At 32.9% G+C, this 21,396-nt stretch overlaps 1 protein-coding gene and 1 long non-coding RNA gene across 2 annotated transcripts; both read right to left on the reverse strand.

Annotated features, from left to right (window-relative positions):
* Positions 1 to 2,434: 2,434 nt before the first annotated feature.
* LOC123524165 (sushi, von Willebrand factor type A, EGF and pentraxin domain-containing protein 1-like) lies at positions 2,435 to 13,988 on the reverse strand. Its single transcript, XM_053539157.1, has 10 exons — positions 13,862 to 13,988; positions 13,100 to 13,315; positions 12,551 to 12,760; positions 11,016 to 12,017; positions 10,650 to 10,829; positions 6,984 to 7,982; positions 5,207 to 5,380; positions 4,167 to 4,272; positions 3,038 to 3,132; positions 2,435 to 2,749 (listed from the first exon to the last, which is right to left on the reverse strand). Exons 2-10 carry the CDS (start codon positions 13,296 to 13,298, stop codon positions 2,724 to 2,726), a joined length of 2,991 nt encoding a protein of 996 aa, XP_053395132.1. The 5' UTR covers positions 13,299 to 13,315; positions 13,862 to 13,988; the 3' UTR covers positions 2,435 to 2,723.
* A 5-nt stretch (positions 13,989 to 13,993) lies between these two features.
* LOC128555760 (uncharacterized) lies at positions 13,994 to 15,893 on the reverse strand. Its single transcript, XR_008370337.1, has 3 exons — positions 15,448 to 15,893; positions 14,462 to 14,564; positions 13,994 to 14,081 (listed from the first exon to the last, which is right to left on the reverse strand). It is a non-coding gene; the product is annotated as an uncharacterized LOC128555760 (long non-coding RNA).
* Between the last annotated feature and the right edge of the window lie 5,503 nt (positions 15,894 to 21,396).

A 21,396-nucleotide genomic window follows, 5' to 3' on the forward strand; every position in this document is an offset into this window, starting at 1 on the left:
GAGACAAGTTGCAATTACGTAGACAGTCATCCCTAAAAATAAACGCCATGGTAGGCTGCAATACAATATAAGAAATGTATATGTATTTTAAGACTTTGGAACTCGAACAATTAATTAATCGCATTGTCAAATGAACATACATTCAATCGAACAGTTATTAAACTATATCAACATTAGAATGAATTAGTTTCTTTATTACTAATGATGCTGATATAGGACGGATTACACCAAACCGGAAGTGACTACTCAGTGTTACATGTGAAGTAGTCCAAAATGTAGTTCCATGCTATGGATAAAATCTGGTATAATGAGTGACATGAGGAGGTGACAGTTAAATTTTTGGCTTATGTTTATTGCTTATAGTATTGAGAATAGATCTGGACCATTTTCATTGTAACTTTCTTGGAATAAAATTTATTCTTTGCGAAAAATGTCTACCTACGCATAACTGCTAAACGGCTGTTTTCATGGGGGCATTTTTAGAGGGTGATGTTTCTCAGAACAGATTATTTTTCTTATATTCAACATAACATGTAAATATTTTTCTATTTTTGATAAGAAGACATGTTATACTAAATGACCATATATGGTTTTCATATCATTGAAATGCTCTAAAGTGCTGAAAATGAGGTCTGAATGTTTTGTTATTAATATGAAATAAATAAGGAATTGAATTGGTAGAATGTAACCTATAAGTTGTGCAGGGGTAAAAATTTAAACTTGTTTAGATGTGGCTGTAAACAGGCTAGTTTGGCCAGATTATGATAGAAGATGACAATTTCAGTGCAATTTAGCAGAGAAAAAGAAGAAAAACTAAAAATATTTCAAAATCACTGTTTTGGGTGTATTTTTTTCAAAAAATGCATATTTATGGACTAAATATTGGTATGTTTTAGGTGTCAGGGGTGAGTTTGGGTATATTTTACAGTAACAGTGTGTGATTTGAGTGCAGTTTATGGTAAAACTTGATAAAATATGGCAAAAATAAGCTCAAGCAAGGAAAAGTGGTCAAAAATGATGTCGCGACAGCTTTTTTCCAGGAAATTTGGCGCGCTAGCATACGTTACTGAAAAAGCCATAAAACCTTGAAAATTGATTGTATCAAACTGAAACTGGTATTTTTTCCATGCATTTAGGTTACTGGTACAATTTAAGTGAAAATAAAACATTTTGAGTATGAAAAATGTTTCTTTAAGGACGGATTACACCAAACCGGAAGTGACTACTCAGTGTAACATGTGAAGTAGTCCAAAATGTAGTTCCATGCTATGGATGAAATCTGGTATAATGAGTGACATGAGGAGGTGACAGTTAAATTTTTGGCTTATGTTTATTGCTTATAGTATTGAGAATAGATCTGGACCATTTTCATTGTAAATTTCTTGGAATAAGTTTTATTCTTTGCGAAAAGTGTCTACCTACGCATAACTGCTAAACGGCTGTTTTCATGGGGGCATTTTTAGAGGGTGATGTTTCTCAGAACAGATTATTTTTCTTATATTCAACATAACATGTAAATATTTTTCTATTTTTGATAAGAAGACATGTTATACTAAATGACCATATATGGTTTTCATATCATTGAAATGCTCTAAAGTGCTGAAAATGAGGTCTGAATGTTTTGTTATTAATATGAAATAAATAAGGAATTGAATTGGTAGAATGTAACCTATAATGCAAACAATCGTTATGTAAGGTGCTGATGCTTGTGTAATATATATGTGTAAAATGTAAATATATAGTATTTTTGATAAAATATATATAATATTATATATCATAATACAATTTGACAACAAGGACAATATAAACACATTAAAAAACATGGTAGAAACCCGCTTTGGAATGGCAAAAGGGGTGGCTTAAACCGATTAATTGCACGCAAATGTTCTATAAAATATAAACAACGGACAGGTATATGACCTTTATTTACCAAAATGCCTTTTTCGTAGGTAATAATTCACTTTAAATATAAAACTATAAACAAAATGAAAAACTATGAACAATATGTTTACATAATCAGGAGATATCTGTACAGAATTAGTCTTCAGTACATGTTTCACAGATGTTAAATACCTCTATTATAGACTGGACCACAACCTGTTGCACGAGTGGTTGCGTGTACGTGCCGAATACTGCATTGCCTTAAGATGACTTTGACACACTTTAGGTATATTCACAAAATCATTTTTCTTTAAGTGAGTAAGTTGTCAGCTTTTTACGGACAACAATTTCGAAATACATACAACATTTACATTTGTAGCCCGTGGTAAGTCCATATCAGATGTTCAGTTGTTATCCGTTTTGAGAACCATGCACCTTCCAACATGATGACGCTTGCGTCAAATGAATTATATGAGTATAAAGAATAAGAAAACAACTATTCAAGTTATATAATACAATGTATTAATTTAAACTATGAATACAATTACTTCGATGAGCTGCATAATTATTATATCATATACAGAACGAAAGAGCTAACCAGTAAGTTATTATTTACCTATTGTGGAATCTAACTGATGATGACACAGTAACCGTTAACTGTTAAGTTGTATAACTAATCAATTGTTTGTGTTATATGAAACGTGTTGATTTTATGAGTAACTACATATTTGTGAAGTTTCTATAATGTCTGAAAAAGGTAATATCCTTTGTCTGCCACAGTTGACAAGTTAACTTATTTTCTAGGTTATAAAATCCATTCTCTCTATTACACTTCACTGCAGTTAACATAGTTTGTATCGTACATCGACTGAAAAAAAAATATCAACGATTAGTTATTCATACATATGAATAATGATACTGTTGACTATATTCTTTTTTGTATATTGTGTCCTAATATTTACTGAAATTTTCTTGAAACATCAAAATTAATGACAAAATTGTTTTTCAAAGTTAATTATTTAAGATATATTTCTTAACAGTTTTCAAATGTTTTTGTTATTTTTCAGTTATGTAATATTTCATGTTAATGTCAAGATTTTAGTAAATGTTAACGACATTCATACAATGCCAAAGACAATGTTATGTATCATTTTACCTCGTATTATACCGTCAGCGTCATCACTGCTATCTGTTACTTCGTGATTTGTTAAATGAAATTTTTGATCGTCTGGTGACTTCCGATGTCGTAGTCTAATTAGTATGACATGCAAAATGGAAAATGTTTGATTTCACTAAAATTAAATATGACATGTCTATAATCGTACGCTTATTAGTGTTAAAAGAACTGGAATTGTCTCAGTTACTTGGGAAAGTGAAATATATTACACTAAGGAAATTTAAAAAAAAGATAAAGATATAGACTGGCTGACATGCCTGCTGTTCACAAACTTCTCTGTTAAGCAGTTGTAGATTTCAGCAAAATTTTACTATATTTAAAAAAGATTACAGTCTTACTTTGATTATTTCCATTCAAAAAATTTGTTTGTTGCAAAAAGTAAAGTTATTAAAAGCTGAAGAAAAGATTACTAAAATAGCCCATTAAAGACAGTTTATTGCAGCTTGTAATGCCCAGCACATCTAACATTGAACGAACCAAAAAGTGGCTTACTGCAATTTATGCGTTATTAGGCATAACTTACACATGCATGAACAGCAGGAAAATGTAAATCCTATAATTTATATGCAAACACCGAAGCTTAAGCCTGCTGGTGGTAAGTGATTATGCCTTTGCGACCATTGCAGACCAAGATCAGCCTGCTGCACTGTTTACCAGAACATTTTCTGTGAACATCGTTTTAGATATTAGGTAGTACCGTCCAATTTGTATGATGGACCAGTCCATTCTAGAAATTTTGCTGGCTAAAGATAAAACTTGCAGTAACCGAGTACTTTTTTCTCAACCTTTAAATAACCGATTTCATGAAGACGTTACTTCCATTAACTCATTACTAAACTTGTAGTAACTAAGTTCAATGATTTGCTATTTTCTTTACTTACTTTCTAAACCTACAGTAATCGATTTCATTGAAAACTTGCAGTTTCTGTAATTGATTTCATGAAAATGCTAGTTCCGTTACATATTTCTTAAACTTGCAGTAACCGTGTACTTTCTGTACCAACTTTATAAACTTACAGTAACAAAGTTAATGACAATTCTGTTTTCGTTTACTTATTTGTAAATCTGCAGAAATCGAGTTCATGGATATGCTACTTTCGTCACCTACTTTATAAACCTGCAGTAACAGATTCCTGTGGTTAGTGCCACAATCGCTACCACCACGACAGATACAACACCATATATCACTGTATTCTTACTAGTTCCAGACTGTGCTGTAAAAGTTAAAGTTTCGGGAAAATAAATGCACCTCTCTCTGAAACAAACTTCCGAGTAAAATTACATAATACAAACGACATGACTATTCTATATGAAAAATGTAGAATATTGTCTAAATAAATTTAAATAAAAGAACAATACTATCAGTTTTGTACTATTTCTCTCAGCTATTCTGCGACAGGGCTTTAATTGAGTTCTTCTGATTAATCTAAGAAGCTCAAACGATTTTTACAGAACCTATTTTATGTTTTATACATTCTCGTATAAAATGTATCGAAATTTCATTGCAAAGGTGTATTTTCCATTGTCAATTTATTTAATATTTTTAAACATCAAATACGTCCATCTAGACCCTTCTTATGTGATGATTACAAAACTGTATTTGCTATAAAAGCAATGTTTTAGTGTAATTCATTTTTTTAATTTGTCAGTTCAGGGAATTTTTCTCTTTAAAGTGTTTTCCACATGTCAAAACGAGAAGTAGCAATAATATTCAAAATGTTACTAGTGCCAACCACACAGAACTTCCAAATGATGAATAAGTTGTTTGAGTATTTCAAAATTAGGAAGACACATCGAAAACCTTATTATGGAACGGGTGCACCAAATAGTTAATGCCGACTTTGAATGGATTTTTTGCAAAAAAATAAATAAATAAAACATCAAATGATGCATAATCGAGGATCTATATCATTTTAGTCACTTTAAATAATCAAATGCACATTTTATTTAGTAAATTATCAATATTGATGTTGTAGCAATGGATGCATCGTGCAAGAGGACACACTTCACGCAACAGACAGTCACAGTCATTTGCAATGTGGATGTGAAAACAATATTCTGACGTGATTTACGCAATTTCTATGCTAACGTTTCGAATTTCATTCATTAGGTAGGTTATGTCATATGAAATGTGCTTCTATATTATACCTTGACATATGGGAGTTACGTTCCATTGATGATTCCCTTGGCAAATAATTGTATGTGATGTTGCTCTGTATCCCGAGTCACATGCCAGACGCACTGATGCTCCGGACGGTAAATGTATGGATGACACATTCGAAAACTTTCCATTTGCCACGGTTGGTAAAAAGCAAATTGGTTCTATTATTGAAACATGGATTTAGTAAGTCAAAAATGCATTATTGTCTACTTACGCATGCATAGAAAACATTCAAAACGTCTTTAACTTATATCTACACTAGAATGAAGTACAGAGATATCGGATAGATTGCAGTTAAGCGGACTCCGGAAATATATCACTGCTCATGGACACCTGTTATTATGTTCTAATTGTTTACATTTATAGCAGCTGCTATAGTTTTAACGATTTCAGAATACCATGCTGAAATAAGGGAGCTTTTGAATAGATATAATATGATATAAAACATTTGACACAGGAAATAATTCCAATAATATATTAAAACCAGCATTTAACGGCCGGTTCGCTTTAATCATTGGCAAATGTCTCCGAAAGAACTACACAGACCTGTTCATTTTATTTCACTATATTAGAGATTATACTTTAAAAAAAATACTTGAGTAATTTCATTAAAATCTACATTGTAGTATTTCAATAAACGGAAATTTTATCAAAATTGTGATTTTTTCCATAAACATCCATTTTGAAAACTTGTATGAGGTCCAATTATTTCAAATCAGTTCAGCAAAAACCCTGTCTTATAAGAACATCTTGGCGAACATTTTAAGCATATTCTTTAGTTTTGAAAAAATCAGAGGTTAATCGAATTTTACATTGTAGACAAAAATGATCTGAACGTTCCGAAAAAAATCATATATGAGCTCTTCAAACATTCTTTTAACGTAGTTTTGAACTTTCGAAAAAATGGAGTTTAATCAAATTCTTCATTGTAGAAAAAGAAATTAACTGAACGTTAACTGTCAACAAATATTTTGTTTTTCCCGGAGTCCGCATTACTAGACATGTTTTACTGTCTATACTATTAATTATAAGGCTATGTTTGTATCATTTTAATGTAGTTCTGCACGTTTCATAAACAGAAAGTAATGTCGTAATGTCATTTATCTAGATGAAATAGAATAAAGCCTGAACTCGGTAAACGAAAATGAAACTCTTTCCCGCAGGGCAGCGTTACTATATTTCTAAGCATAAGATATTATATAAAAGGGTTTGAAACGTAATATAGTTTAATATTATATCTTGAAATAGCGTGCCTATCACTTTAGTCATTAAAAATATCTCATTTACCAAAAACAAGGACCTATACCTATTATTTTATCATAATATAGGCAACATATCAATTTATGACTGTGAAATTTCTTTTATAACCTACGTTGTAGAAAACATTCTGTTCGCGAAAATGTATCAAAATTCTGACACTTAATAAGGAAACTTGTGTTAGGTCCGCATGTTTCAAGTAAGTTCTGTTAAACTCCAGCACACGACCGTAGTTTTTATTTGCTAAATTGGCAAAAATTCAATCAAGCTTTAACCAAATTCTACAATTATTTTAACTTTTATGAAAACATTTATCCGAACGTGCAAAACTACTTTAAAGGAATTCTTGAAGAGCTCATATATTGAAGATTCGTTCTGTAATAAGTAATTGTGTACATTAAGATACTTTTTATGCAGGGCTTTGTACATAATACCGTAAGGCAAACCACTCATACATACAAATGTAGAAAATAATTAATGACAATGTCTAATTTGTATGTAACCTACCACAGACTGCAGGTACGTTATTCCAGACTGCATCCTCATCACATCGTCGTTTTCGATAATTGCCAGAGAGCCTATACATCTCATTGCATGAAACCGTCAGTGTTGTATTATATGGCATTCCAGACGTAGTGGCTCCGTTTGATGCCTTGTAGTACCCGTTATCAAGTTTCAAAGGCCATTCGCACATCAAGTGGACACAAACAGGGTTATCACCATCCCAAATGCCACCTGAGGTACATTGTCGAATACTATTTGTTGATTTTAATAGATAATGTGTCATACAAACAGCCTTTATTTTCGCAGAAAAATTAAGGTTACCTGTAAGATAGGGTTTTAGTTTATTCATATTCGTAACATTGTGGTCCCTCATTACATAGTGGCCATTGTCAAACTTTCCTGGAAAGTCACAAGTCACAACAGCGCAGTGTGGCTCTGTACCACTCCATGTCTTATCACTTTTACATGTCCGTTCTGCTTGACCAAGAACAGTATATCCTGTTTTACAAGATAATGTTAGCACTGTGTTGTAATTAAATACTGTTTTTGGAAATATTTGGCTGCCGTTTTGAAAAGTATAAACACCATTGGTAATATTTTGAGGATGGGAGCATTGAAGCGGTGTACATTTTGTTTCTAGGTCAATCCAGCTGCTGTCATTTCTGCAAATTCTTCTCTGGGGATTCGTATTCACATACCCAGTATTACACAGTCCTATTATTTCGGTCATATATGGGAATTTCGACACTAAAGGGCCATCAACTGCTGTTCCATTCACACTGTAATATCCATGATCAGGTTTCCTTGGCAGCAAGCACTGAATACGATGACACGTTGGAATCGGATTTTCCCATTTGCCTCCAGATTGACAATGAGTGGTGTCCGTCTTTATTATTTCATAGCCAACGTCACAGATGACTGTTATTGAGTCATTAACCGCATATAACGAAAGATCCGGTACCACGTGTCCATTGACAGGTGTTGGGACTGGTCCACAAGCCTCTGACAAGATAAGCATAATGCAAATTGATGAATGACATATTTTGCATAACATAACCTATTTTTTATGATGTATTTCTTTCATTTTGATAAAGAAATATATAGTCATTGTAAATGGAGACGATTCAATATTTTCACGAATGAAAATAAGAGATAACCGAAATGTCATGCATATTAAAAATGAAAAAGAAACCCAATAACTGCATAGCGTAACATGATGAATGACTACTAGCGAAAAGTGGTTAGAATACAAAGAAAAGCAAACCTGAGACAACAGCTTCCAAAAAGAAGAGAACATGAATGAAGACAACGAAAAACTAAATTCACTTTCGCCAACGAAAGCTTCAGAACGACAGTAGCCAGGTTTAAGGAAACAAAATATTTCAATTGACTTTGTGCAAGTTGAAGCAATAACACAAATTCTGTGCGTCAATTTTATTTCCTTCGAAATTCCTGCTACAGCTTATTTGTCCTTTTGTCGTACATAAGAAATTAATTTAGAATAGCACTGCGGTGTCATATTGCCTTGGCCTTTATTCTTTTAAAAATTAATAATGTAGTATGTTTAGTAGTTTTGTTAACTAAAAAGGATTTCTGGTGTTATCATGTACATCTTCAGGCAACAAGGAGGGGTTATTGAGGACCATTTTGGTGGGAAGATGATTTATGTTCAGTTTGAAACTAAAATGATAACAAAAGGATATTGTTAGGATATACAGTACTTCTCATGAACATATCACTCCATCCTTTTGTAGAAGAAAATCAGAATTCCTTCAATATCTTCAATATTCTAGTATATGCTAGTACTGCATGTATCACCATATACCCCAGTTTAAACACTCCCTTACCAATAGTACATGTAAATGTACTCCACCCTTCCAATCGCCAGTAAATAAAAACGATCTTATTTTCATGTTATCAATGTACATGTATATACTACCGTACAAATATTCAGGATATATAAGTTCTAACTGATACCACGGCATACCCCTACACCCAGCGCATCATTGGCTTTTGTGTACAACATAATTTGTTCCTAAAACATAAAACGGAACTAAAAATGATATATTTTGATGAAAGCGGTATCTCAACAGGCGCGGTGGCGCGAGCACTGTATAGCACAGTATAAACTCTCCTAATAAACAAAGCCTTCCCTATCCTAATCAAAATAATTCTGTAATCTATTTGTTTATGCAAATTATAAATAAATGTTGACGTGGGCCCCAACATAAATGCCACATTTTGCAAAATGCGTATGCAGTTACAATTTTGCAAAATGCATATGCAGTTACAATTTTGAAAATAGACTTATTTCAAGATTCCTGAATTACCACTAGTATCAACGAAGTAATCTGCAAATATAACTCACGTTTAGATAATTTTAGTCTTCTCTCCCTTTTTATAACATTTTTAGTACTTAATGGAATTTTATCAGCCTTATTATGCAATAAAACATAATTCCCTTTACATGTTTCTCAGCCTTTTTCTGCATGTCTTATCAACAAATGTTGTTTCCCTCTGTGTGTCTAAGCTATATTCGGTTAGCATACATTTTGGTATGAAGAGGTGAATATTTAAATGCTTTTGCGTAGGAAAGTATGCATGCGTATATTCCAGTAAAGTATATTTTGTTTAATGTAACCGTTTTAAGTCCATTCTCTCGTACTCATGCGTATTTATGTATCATGAGCAACTGCTCAGTATATGCAACTACAATATTTCGTTCAAAAAAAAATGAAATAAGAATTTATTTATATTTAGTATCGGGCATGTGTCTAATGCGGACCAAATGTGAACGAAAATGTGAGATGAGATTCTGATATAATTACAGCTGCATAAGGAGGAAATGGCTTTGTAAGAAACACACAAGAATAGCGCAGTTATACTGAAGCAGAGTTTTGTGATACATTTAACACAAAGGGAATACTCATACTTACAAAATGTTCTCAAATATACTACAGTTATATATTGTAAAATCCGGTAAATAAGCGTATACGCTTATAATAAAATTAGTGAAACTTTTATGCGCTTATTTTTGATATGCGCTTAAACGTAAGCCAAAACTATGCGCTTATTTTTGATATGCACTTATAGACAAGCCGTGTGCGCCTATTTTGGATATATTAGGATATTGACAGTGCTTACCTTGGTTGAGAAAACGAAAATAAAATATTGTCATGGACGTGCGCAGTGAACAACTTCCTTTTATTGCATAGGCCCACATTATTTATACATGATCAAAACATCATGAACTTCATAATTTGCAAATAATGTTCAATCTCTTGGACCATTCAATAATTGTTTAACACTAAGATTGCAGCATTTATCAAAAAAATCTTTTCAAAGATTTACAAGAGAATGTCAAACTGTTATGACAACTTTTCTGGTATTCAAACTTTTACTTTCAATAGCTGAAAACAGGTAAGAACTCTTGTCACCTGTATTTATGATAAACAATTATCACCGTATTATACCTTTAATTACGTCTTTTTGCTGTATCTGTTGTTTGTTTACCAGTAATCGGATATGCGCCTACTTTTGAGACAAAATTATGGTAAGGGCGTGACATGCGCTTATTATCCCATACGGAATAACGGTAAGGCCGTATGCGCTTATTTTTTATAAGCGTTTATATTCGAATATGCGCTTATTTACCAGATTCTACAGTACCTTGACAAACCGGCGTAGCGCTCCATTGATGATTTTGTAGACATGTGATAGTATCGTTAGTCGATCCTGTTATAAATCCAGGTTTGCAAGTAAAACGAAGTGTTGTTCCTAATGCAAACTTTGTAGAAAGCACATTTATGAACTGGCCATTTTCCACGGCTGGTAATACGCACATTGGTTCTGTAAATTATACAATGTATCCATATTTCATCAGATGTTTAAGAATGTCTTATTCTCAGCTCAGTTTTTATCTAGAGTACTGGTACATACACACAAACTGAACATTTTTACACTTTGATAAGCGTTAGACATAGCAAAATGATAACAATATTATTTATAATTAAATAATGGAATAAATTAATTTACCACAGACTGCAGGAGAATTGTCCCAGACCGCGTTTTCATTACATCGCCTATCTTTGTAGTTGTCAGATAGTTTGTACGTCTCATTACATATAGCTATGAGCGTCGTATTATACGGCAAGCCACGTGCTGTTGGGCTGCCTGATGCTTGATAATATCCATTTTCAAGACGTAAAGGCCATTTGCACATTATAGGATTACAAACAGGCTTCTCACCATCCCACAGTCCTGTTGATGTACATTGTCGCGTACTATTTGATGATTTTAACAAAAACGTTGTCTCACAAACTGCTTCAATCACTGAAGAAAAGTCTAGTTTACCGCTAACATAGGGCGTAAGTGTATTTTTCTCCGTGGTATTATAATCTCTTGTTATATAGTGGCCATTGTCAAACTTTCCTGGAAAGTCACAAGTTACAACACTGCAATTTGGATCTTTACCACTCCATGTTTTATCACTTTCACATGTTCGATTTGTCTGACCAATAAGAGTATATCCTATTTTACAAGATACCTTCAGCACTGTGTTGTAATCAAATGTCGTTCCAGGGACTATCTCACTGCCGTTTTTGAAAGTATAGACAACATTACTGATATTTCGAGGATGAGAGCATTGGACAGGTGTACATGCTGTTTTTTGGTTACTCCAGGTCTTGTCACCATTGCATATTCTTTTCTGGAAATGATTGCTCGTAAAACCCGTATCACATAATCCTATAACTTCTGTCAAGTATGGCAATCTTGATATTGAAACGTTTGTTATTTCTGTGTGTCCATCTAAACTGTAATATCCATGTTCAGGTTTCCTTGGAAGTAAACAGTAAACACGTTGGCAAGTGGGAATCGGACTTTCCCATTTGCCGTCATTTTGGCAATGAATAGTGTCCATCTTGAGAGTTTCATAGCCAACGTCACAGACGATTTTCAATGAGTCATTTACTTCATATAACAACAGGTCCGGAAGCACGTGGCCGTTGCTAGGTTTTGGGATTGGTACACACGCCTCTGACAAGGTATGAATGAAACATATATGATAGGTTTAACAAATGCAAAAGGAAAAAGAAATACAACAGCATGTCAAATTTATATTATGTTTATACCAAAGAATATACGTATCAATACCTATTGCATATTTATTGAGATGTAATACGTATATTTATAAATGTTGTAAATGTTAAAGTCGGTGTTTTGACATATATCTGTTTTATTACATTGAATCAGAGGAGTCTCTGTGGCTAAAAGATTAGGTCGTTGACTTCAAGTCAGTTTGTTGGAAATCTCATTTTTGTAGGTAGAGTTTTATCTGAGGAGGCTATTTAAATCGGTGCCCATATTCCCGCTTATGCCTACCGGAGGAGCACAGGGGGGTCTTCCTCCGCCATCAGAAACAAAAGAAGTAAATTAAATTAACAAGGTACATCTGAATCTTTATTTCAAATAGTCTTTATATCAGTCAATACTGTTTTGAACGACAAAGTAATGCTACATTACTAGAAAATATTAACAAAATTCACCTCCTACTAAAAGGTAATACTTACCAACACATTTCGGAACTGGATAATTATATTTGCCTGTTGCCAGACACTGAAAACGTGGTGGTCCGTCGAGGTGAAGATCTTCCTCACAGACTACTTCAATGATTGTACCGACAGTATACTCATGATCAATTACCTTACCAGAGTTGTTGTATATCTGCGTTTGACCGTTTGTAACGTTTGTTTGTCTTTCATCGCACGCAGGACGTGGAACTTAAATCAGAATTATATACAGTTTTAATAAAATGAGATATCTTACATGTATACATGATGAGCAAATGTACTAGTATCAACTTTTGTCACTATTAAATTTAGTTGTATTTATTCACAACAAATATAATTCGTGTTTGTGGGTAATGTAATATCTACTTAATATACAAAAGTGCACTCGCAAGTAGCCACCCCTTCGCCACTATACACCCATCTCTAGTCCATCAAATGTTAGCACGCACACATATATATGTTCCGAACGACATGATCACGTGCAAAACATGCACATTGAAACGTAAATGAATACAACAATTTTAATGATAAGTTAAAAGATGTTTGTACCTGCATATATCTTAACTTCGCATAAAGTTAAGTAATAATTCCCTCCATCTGAATAACCGTGTTCTTCTGGAAGTAGTATTGTTATAGTAGAAAAGGTACGCAACCCATCAAGTTTAAAAGTAAGCATGTCTTCGTTGTATTCGTCAGTGCCTGAACTGTTGTGAATCAAAGAATCATCTCCATATATCTGGAAATTCATTAATCGAATTTTCACGTCTGTAATGTAAAATTGGGAAGATGTTATACAACATTTTATTAGGTTTGTTTCAAGTTAGCACTTGATACTTTGCAATTTACTAGTATGTCAATAACTAGTTGTATATATCAAAGAAAAAAGGCGTACAAAATTACAGTAATCAACATTTTATATCAGGATATGCCGCTTTTCAGTATTAAACAGAAAATGTAGAGCAAACAGCACACATTTATGAAACTTTTAGGAAGTATTTTTTTTTTTTGCAATTTTAAATAAGGCAAGATAAAGTTGTTATGATTTTTATGAACCTTTTTTAATTTGAATAACGAATATATGCACAATTGTTAGTATGTATTACGCACTCTGCAGAATAATTCACAAAATTGCAAAGAAAAAAATAATTTAATAAAATGGACACTGATTAATGCCACTTTAATTTGACAACTTGAATATTAGTTATTTCATTTATCACTTGTTTTTTCTTTACATTGCTTCCGTCAAAACAACGAAAAAAGCTCGTAAATTGTTTATTAGCTGAAGTACTAAACATTGTAACAAGTACTCCCCATCTCTGTTGTAGATAACAATTCCAGTCACGTTTACTGGTTTTCCCAGATCCACCGTCCATGATGCATCGACGCTTGAATTACCGACTGTGTGGCTGCAGCTATCATGTTTAAAATAACCATCTGTATTCCCTTGCGGGATAACATTTATGAGACTGATCATCGTCACAGTACGTTTCGGGTAGCTGACTGACATTTTTGTGGAATGCTATATTATGACCTAGAAATAAAAGACAAATATAACAGACATACTAAACCTAAACAGAAATAATTGCAAAGCGATTATATATTGATATGATTATTAAACTCTAAGTCGCACAAAAACGTTATTGTTGCATTCTGTAATGTACATCCAAACCAATATCAAAAGCATTAGAAGTTAAATTTTATACATTTATATTGAAATTGAAAAATACTAATGTTTGGAAACTCCTAAGAAAGAACAAATATTTGCTTGATATAAACATCAGAAGTATGAAGAGCTATTTTACTAAATTATCTCCATGTCCTATATATTTCAATACCCTAATCACACTGTTGTGACTAACTACCCCAGTTAGAAATTATAATTTCGAATGTAAATCGACTAAAAAGTGTTACCGTCAAAGTGCCAGTCGTCGTTCGCACTTGCGGCCATGCCAGTGGCACAAATACAAACCACTAGTAAAGCTGTATGTAAAACTAGATCAGCAACCTTCACGTTCTGTAAAACAATATCTAATTACAACAGATATATCGACTCCCCACCCACTTCCCTAAAAAAAAGAAGAAAAAAAGTTGTTTACCTGTGGAGATAATTAGCTAAATGCTACATGTATATAGACCTTCTCCTAGCCAGTTTGGTGGATGGCTATCTGAATAAAACTGACCCATAGCGATACAGTGCTATAATTTGACGACTGCATGCAGCCATTAGTTGATATTGTAGGTTGAGCACACTGCTGAGCAATGAAGAGGAAATACTTTAGTGGTGGATCCATCTTTTGAAAATGGACTGTGACAGTGATAAAGGAGACAATCTATTTGACTGTTGTCGTGGCAGATTGCACCAATATACAATAACACCAGCATTCCTTTGATATTACACGTTCTTACCTATTGTGGAATCTGATGTATAGCTTCTTCCATGTTAATACATATATTTGCGTTAATTATTTATAAAAAGCATAGATATATTTGCTAACGTAAGTATAACTGTTAATATAATTTAATTATCCGCCCGCTTAGCTCAGTATGAAGAGCGCAGATCTACGGATGACAGGGTCGTGAGTTCAACTGCCGGGCGAGGCATATGTCACATTGTGTCTGCAATCATCCGTCCTCCACTGCTGATTCATGTGGGGAAGTTGGCAGTTACTTAGTAGCTTGTGGAGGTTAATACTGTTGCAGAATCCAAGAAAAATGGTAAGGTTAACTGACCGCCGTTACAAAACTGAAATATTGATGAAAAACGCTGCTTAACCAAAATAAACTACACTGTGCATATTCAATTTTTGTAGAATATAAAGTCAGACTTATATCCCGGTGAATTATTATTTTTCAAGTATGTATATATATCAAACATATTTCCTTGATAAAAATCATACCATTTCCACAAAAAATCCAGTAACAAACATGTATTGTTAGTTCGAATATTACATTAAACACTAATTATGTATTTAACTTAGATAAATTCGTACTTTTGCACATAAGAGCTAATCTTTCAAGATGCTTCTGATACAAGAGATAAATTAATAAAGATAACTAGAGGTTAAAATTATGATAGTAAGATTTCAAAAGTTACTTCAAATAATACATGTATACTGAAATGTCTTTATCCATGTTATCTTGAAAAAAGAAAAGAACGTTTAATACGATTATATGAAATTATATATTTACGATATTTTTCGCCAAATACTGCATTATGAGTATTCTAAAACTAGAAGTCATGGAAAAGTAGGATTCGGATAAAAGAACAACTGGGAAAAAAGTAAATAATCCTCTAGCTGTACTGTATAAATGGATATATTTTGAAACTATGTAAAAACTCCAACGTTCACAGCAAGCGGGTTGTAACAGTTTAAAGACATCTAGTGCTCACTATCATATTTTATCTTCAAATGCAAAAAGTCCTCAACCACGTTAGTTAAACTTAACTAAACATATAGGTTAATTGTGTATAAAGTTCTACTTTCATAATAAGATGTCATGATGTGATAATTAATTGTTAAAAGGTTTTCAAGTTTTAGTGGTATGATACATTTTTATACTATTATTATAGTATGTGTAGCTGGCTATATATGCATTTATGTGCTAGTTTAAACTGGTAATACACATAACATGCTTATTGTAATTGTTCCTATTTTCTAGTTCGAAACTTTGGTCTTGTATACCTTCATAGGTAAATACTTTTACCTATCTCATTATTGACGGAGCAATTAGCAACTTTTAGAAATAATATTTTACATTTGATGCTGATAAGTTACAAAAAGTATCATTGTTGGTGGAGGTAGAAGTATTGTGGTCCATCAGTATGTGTATGTGTGTCCATCAGTTTGAGCGTCGTCCTTTAAATATGACTTGAAAAGATTCAAACATTTCAACAAGAAGTGGCATTAGAAGAATATGATAATATGTTTTAAACTATAATAGGTTATTATAACAGTAGCTTGATCTGGGATGCAGTATTCGGCTCGAGTGGATTTTGCAAGATCGGATCTCACGAGGCGCGCAAGCGCCGAGTGTGATCCGACCTTGTAAAATCCATGAGAGCCGAATACAAAGTCCCAGATCAAGCTACTGTTATAATGACCGTTTTATTATATACTTTTACTATTTTGATTCTTGTTTTGTTCTTGAACGAAATCTTCAATGTTTATCGATATTAAATGGAACTTAGTGAAGTTTTTATGTGCGCTATTTATAGAACTGTGTCAGGTCATGAATATTAGTGAAAATAGTCCGGCAGCATACAATACGGAAGGTACAATACGGAATTTAAAAGGTACAATACGGATTTTTTGTCTGTTTGTCCATATTTAATTGTGAAATACAAGCCGATTTTTTACAGAATTTATATAGGTATATAATAAAATCGATTATGACATATCAGAACAAAATACAAAAAAAACAGAAAGTCAGCAGGATTTGTCTTGTAACTTCAATATTGATAATAGATGAAAATTGATGAGTATGATCACGAGAATGGTAAGTAAACCATCTTTATCAGGAAGATCTAAATGTAAACACAACTAAGCTAGCCGTTTTCATTTTGTCTTTATTTCTGTTTCTGTTTGAAAGCTATTCACTATTCAATTTATTTTCAATAGGATTTTCAGTTTTAACATATCTCATTAAAGAGAGTAGTGCTGGTTTTAAGCACTCTTGAATCCTTCAAACAGAATTTTTAAGGAAGAATTATATCATATTATGAATTCCAAATTCCAGAAATAGTCTAATTGTTTAACACATTTTTGCAGGCTGGAATGAAAATGCATGATCAAGGTTTTGTCTAATACCACTACAAAATAGGGCTATAATAGCAAAACACATTTGCGATAAACTGTTTATCCAACTTTCACTGGATATATAAAACTATTAAATGTAGTGCCCGCCTGCTTTGCAGAGTGCAGATCTACAGATCAAATAGTCATTAATTTTAACCCGAGCGTGGCGCATGTTCTCAGTGATGATGTGATTATTTGGTAATAAATGACATCGTATCGGAAGTCTCTATTCCACCTCTGTTTCACCCAAGAACAATGGTTAAGGTGTCCGCCTTTACTTTAACTGAAAAATGTTCCTAGAATGAATGCGGTCTGATAGTCACATTATTTGTGAAAACCTGTCTTGCAGTGTTGTAAGGAAAATGAAGATGACCTGTTAAGCTTTTATTAGTATATTTTCATTCTCAGATCATGTACAATACTAAACAATGTGACATATCCGTATTTTAAATTATGCATACTTAAATTAATGATCCATTTAAAACCCAATCTTATTGTTTGATACATATCGAACATTCGAAGATGAGTATGGAAAATATCAAATACATTCAAAGCTGGCATTTCATTTGCTTGTAATAACATAATTATTAAGTCCTGTTGATATATTTGTCTTTTCTATATATTCCTTTCTATGAATAACTTCTATTTTAATAGCATTCCCGAATTCTTTTCTTCCTCAAGTGCAATACAAACAAGTTCAACTTCAACGCTAGGTAAAAATTTCAATCATTATGTTGTATTCCATCTAACTTGCTAAAAAGTATGATTTTAGTCCAGGCTCAGAAGAGCAAGTATGAGAACTTTATTCTAGTAGGTCTTTATTCCCAGTAGGTCTTTATTCACAGGTAAAAAAATTAAATCGCAAAATAAAGATAGTGTTTCTTTTTTCAGACAGTTTGTCTCTATACACGTGTGGTATTTAATGCATGTTTTACTTCATGCCATCCTCGTGCCTGGAACCTCATCTGAAAGAAAAGTACCTAATTCAATAGTAGATTTGCTTCTAGTTGACATATCTGTTAAGTTTAATAACACTTACTGTTGGATCGTCCGTCTAATATGAACGTTTGATAATTAACAAATAATATCTATATATGATTAGATCCAAACAAAATGTTACATGAGACATTTTGGAAACTGCTCCATGTCTAAAACATTATATAGTACAGCAGTGTGCTTTAATATTTCTTACATAACGGTGATGTGGGTGGGCCAGTGGTATAGTGGTAACACACTTGACTGTCAATCCAGAGGTCCGGGGTTCGAATCCCGGTCCAGGCACTGGAAATTTCTGAGATGCTCTTGAGTGTCTCCCACCTAACTAGAAGCCTGTACTGGTTCTTCCAAGGAAAGACAGCTTCGCGTGTGTCGGTGCTATACGCCAAGCACGTTAAAGAACCAGACTGTCTATTCGATAAGAGCTAGGCTAAATTAGCCGGACACGTTTGTTTTTCTGAAAATGTTCTCTCTGTCTGTTCTGGTGGGCTTCATCTCACTCTGACCCTCTGGTCAGATCACTCTGTGTCTGTACTAGTAGAGGGTGATTTTGCGCCCTGTGTGGCTGCAGTTGCTGTAAAGCGCCTTTGAACGTGTTTATCATGAAAAGTGCGCTACATAAATCTGGTATAATAATATTAATAATAATTTTGAGTGCTTCTACTATTATACATTCTTTTTTCAATAGATGTTTTCTTTGATTAGGTGAGTCATGCTTATAGAACATTACGTCACTGTATGAACAATATCATTTTATTCTTTTATATTTAGGCCTTTCCTAAACGGCTGCAAATTATATTCACCAGGTAGGTAGTTAGGTCATATTGTTTAAACCACAACAACATAATTTGAACATTAACAGAATCAGTAGCATCATTTTATCAACCAGGAATCTCTTTTTAATTTTAATTAATTGATTATGTTTCCTTTCTCCTTGTAAACGTTTTATTTTTGTTTCAATAAAATAAACAAACCGATCAACCTATTGTTTGAAGCAGCAGATACTGATTTTAGAACTGTATACTTACCGCTACATCCGTCACCTGTTACAAAAGAGGGAAAATATCATTTAACAGAAAATCGTAGTAGTGTTGTTTTCTTCATTTCCTTCTCTTACATGATATCATTATAAAAATCAATTTATATTTGATCAATTATCATACAGACATGATAGTGGTTAGGAACATGTATTTTTACATTTTACAGTCGCGTATATAGTGAACATTGTAAAGAGTGGAATTATCAATAGTTTTAACAATATATATATTAGAACAGTAGCAGAACCTTGCCTTAAAATACACGTCCTGCCATATGTTATTGAATGACGTAACACATAAGTTATATAGACTTAATACCTACTAGGTAATTTCGAAGTATTTCAGCTGCTTCAATAAGCAGTAACTATGACATTGGATATTTCTGATAAAGCTAAATTCATAGTAAAACTGTAAACATATTGACTGACTGACTGAATGACACGAGGGAGATTGGATGTGAAGTCTACATGTTTTCAAAACATAAACCATCTGCTGAGATTTACTTGAACATTATAATGACACGACCTGTATGGTATGATTTAATAAGAAAGGAATACAGAAAATCTGAGACTTAGGCGATTCCGTAGAAACTTTTCAGGTTCAAGCACGGTTTTTCATGGACATTTGGGCGTTTCAAATGACATGTACGTTGAAAGTTTCAATACAACTGGTTTTGATATAGCCGAGTAAAAGCGTTTTAACGCACCGCACTTGTGTACTTTGATGTTACTTTATCGTTGGTTCAAATTCCCAGTGCACACGGCAAATCTATTATTGGAAACTTTTACAGTGACAAGGTTATAAAGTCTGTTGAAAAACACGTTAAACGTGGCCTACAAACTATTTTTCGGGGCATCTGCTTTATACATGACTATGCATCTGCACAATATTGCACAGCAGTATTTACAGGACCAGCAGGTCAAGCGATTGTCGCACCCTCCATGTCCGCCCGACCTAAGTCCCTTTGATATTTTTCCATTTTGTTTGGTGAAAAAATATCTGGATGCGCATCATACATTTCCAGAAGCGCAGAACTCAACTCCTGTAACAAGTAATAACATTTTAATCTTGATATTGTCACTCATTCATACTTCTTAGCCCATTTATGCGAAATACATAATCACTTACTTGCATGTGACGTACTAACTATACATGAAAAAGTAACTGTTGGTTCGGGTTTCGAGTCTTTTTGCTGTATTTTTCTCCTACAAGCAGTATCATGAACATCATTATGTAAATGTATAAGTTTCAATTGATATAATGTATGTTGTTATTGTATATGTGTAGATAAATTGTATTGATTAGCGTACACTCGTATTAATTCAAGCATATAAAACGTGTTTGATAATTATCATATTTAAAAAAAAAAATTTAAAGTTTGAATACAAATTTTAGCCAAATAGTAAATTCTCAATGCTGCATACATTATAAAATGAATACTGAAAAAAACATAATGACACGTGCATCTGCTTTTAAATTAATAATAGAAGCTTAGAAACACGAAGAATATTCTACAAGATTTAATACATGTATATAATATATGGTCAAACTATGCAGTAATTCAATGTTTAGTGTTTGATTACCCTTGCGTGAATTTATGTTTGAATTGTTTAAGAATATTGTTCTTCTTTATGTACACACACTGAATTATCCGCAGCAAGTACGAAATACTTTTGGAGGTAAGAATTTTGACTAATACAATAGATACGCCCACAACGTGTGTCATATTTTTTCCTCAATGTGTTATGAAATTTGAAATACAGGTACAATTCAAGTCAAACACAAAGTTTTTGTAGTGGGCACGTCATAGATATGAGTTTAACTGACAGATTGCCGTGCAAAATATACGGAATAGGAGATTGCTCGTGTTGACAAATAAGACCACAGACAGAGAAAGTATATGAACTTCAATTTCCAAATAGGAAAACTTCTATAAGGAACCTACTAAGGAGATATTACAAAAATGTTAATATTACAGTATACAATAATGTCTTTGTCTAATTTTGTTCAAAACTAA

Source organism: Mercenaria mercenaria, chromosome 3, assembly GCF_021730395.1.
Source record: "Mercenaria mercenaria strain notata chromosome 3, MADL_Memer_1, whole genome shotgun sequence".
In the NCBI taxonomy this organism is placed as follows: domain Eukaryota; kingdom Metazoa; phylum Mollusca; class Bivalvia; order Venerida; family Veneridae; genus Mercenaria; species Mercenaria mercenaria.

Excerpts from the sequence above, each read along its gene's own strand:
- LOC123524165 (XM_053539157.1), bottom strand. The coding sequence starts at position 13,298 with ATGAATTTCCAGATATATGGAGATGATTCTTTGATTCACAACAGTTCA. Across the intron at positions 12,761-13,099 it reads CGAAGTTAAGATATATGCAG|TTCCACGTCCTGCGTGCGAT; the intron begins GTACAAACATCT and ends TTCTGATTTAAG. Across the intron at positions 12,018-12,550 it reads TCCAGTTCCGAAATGTGTTG|AGGCGTGTGTACCAATCCCA; the intron begins GTAAGTATTACC and ends ATACCTTGTCAG.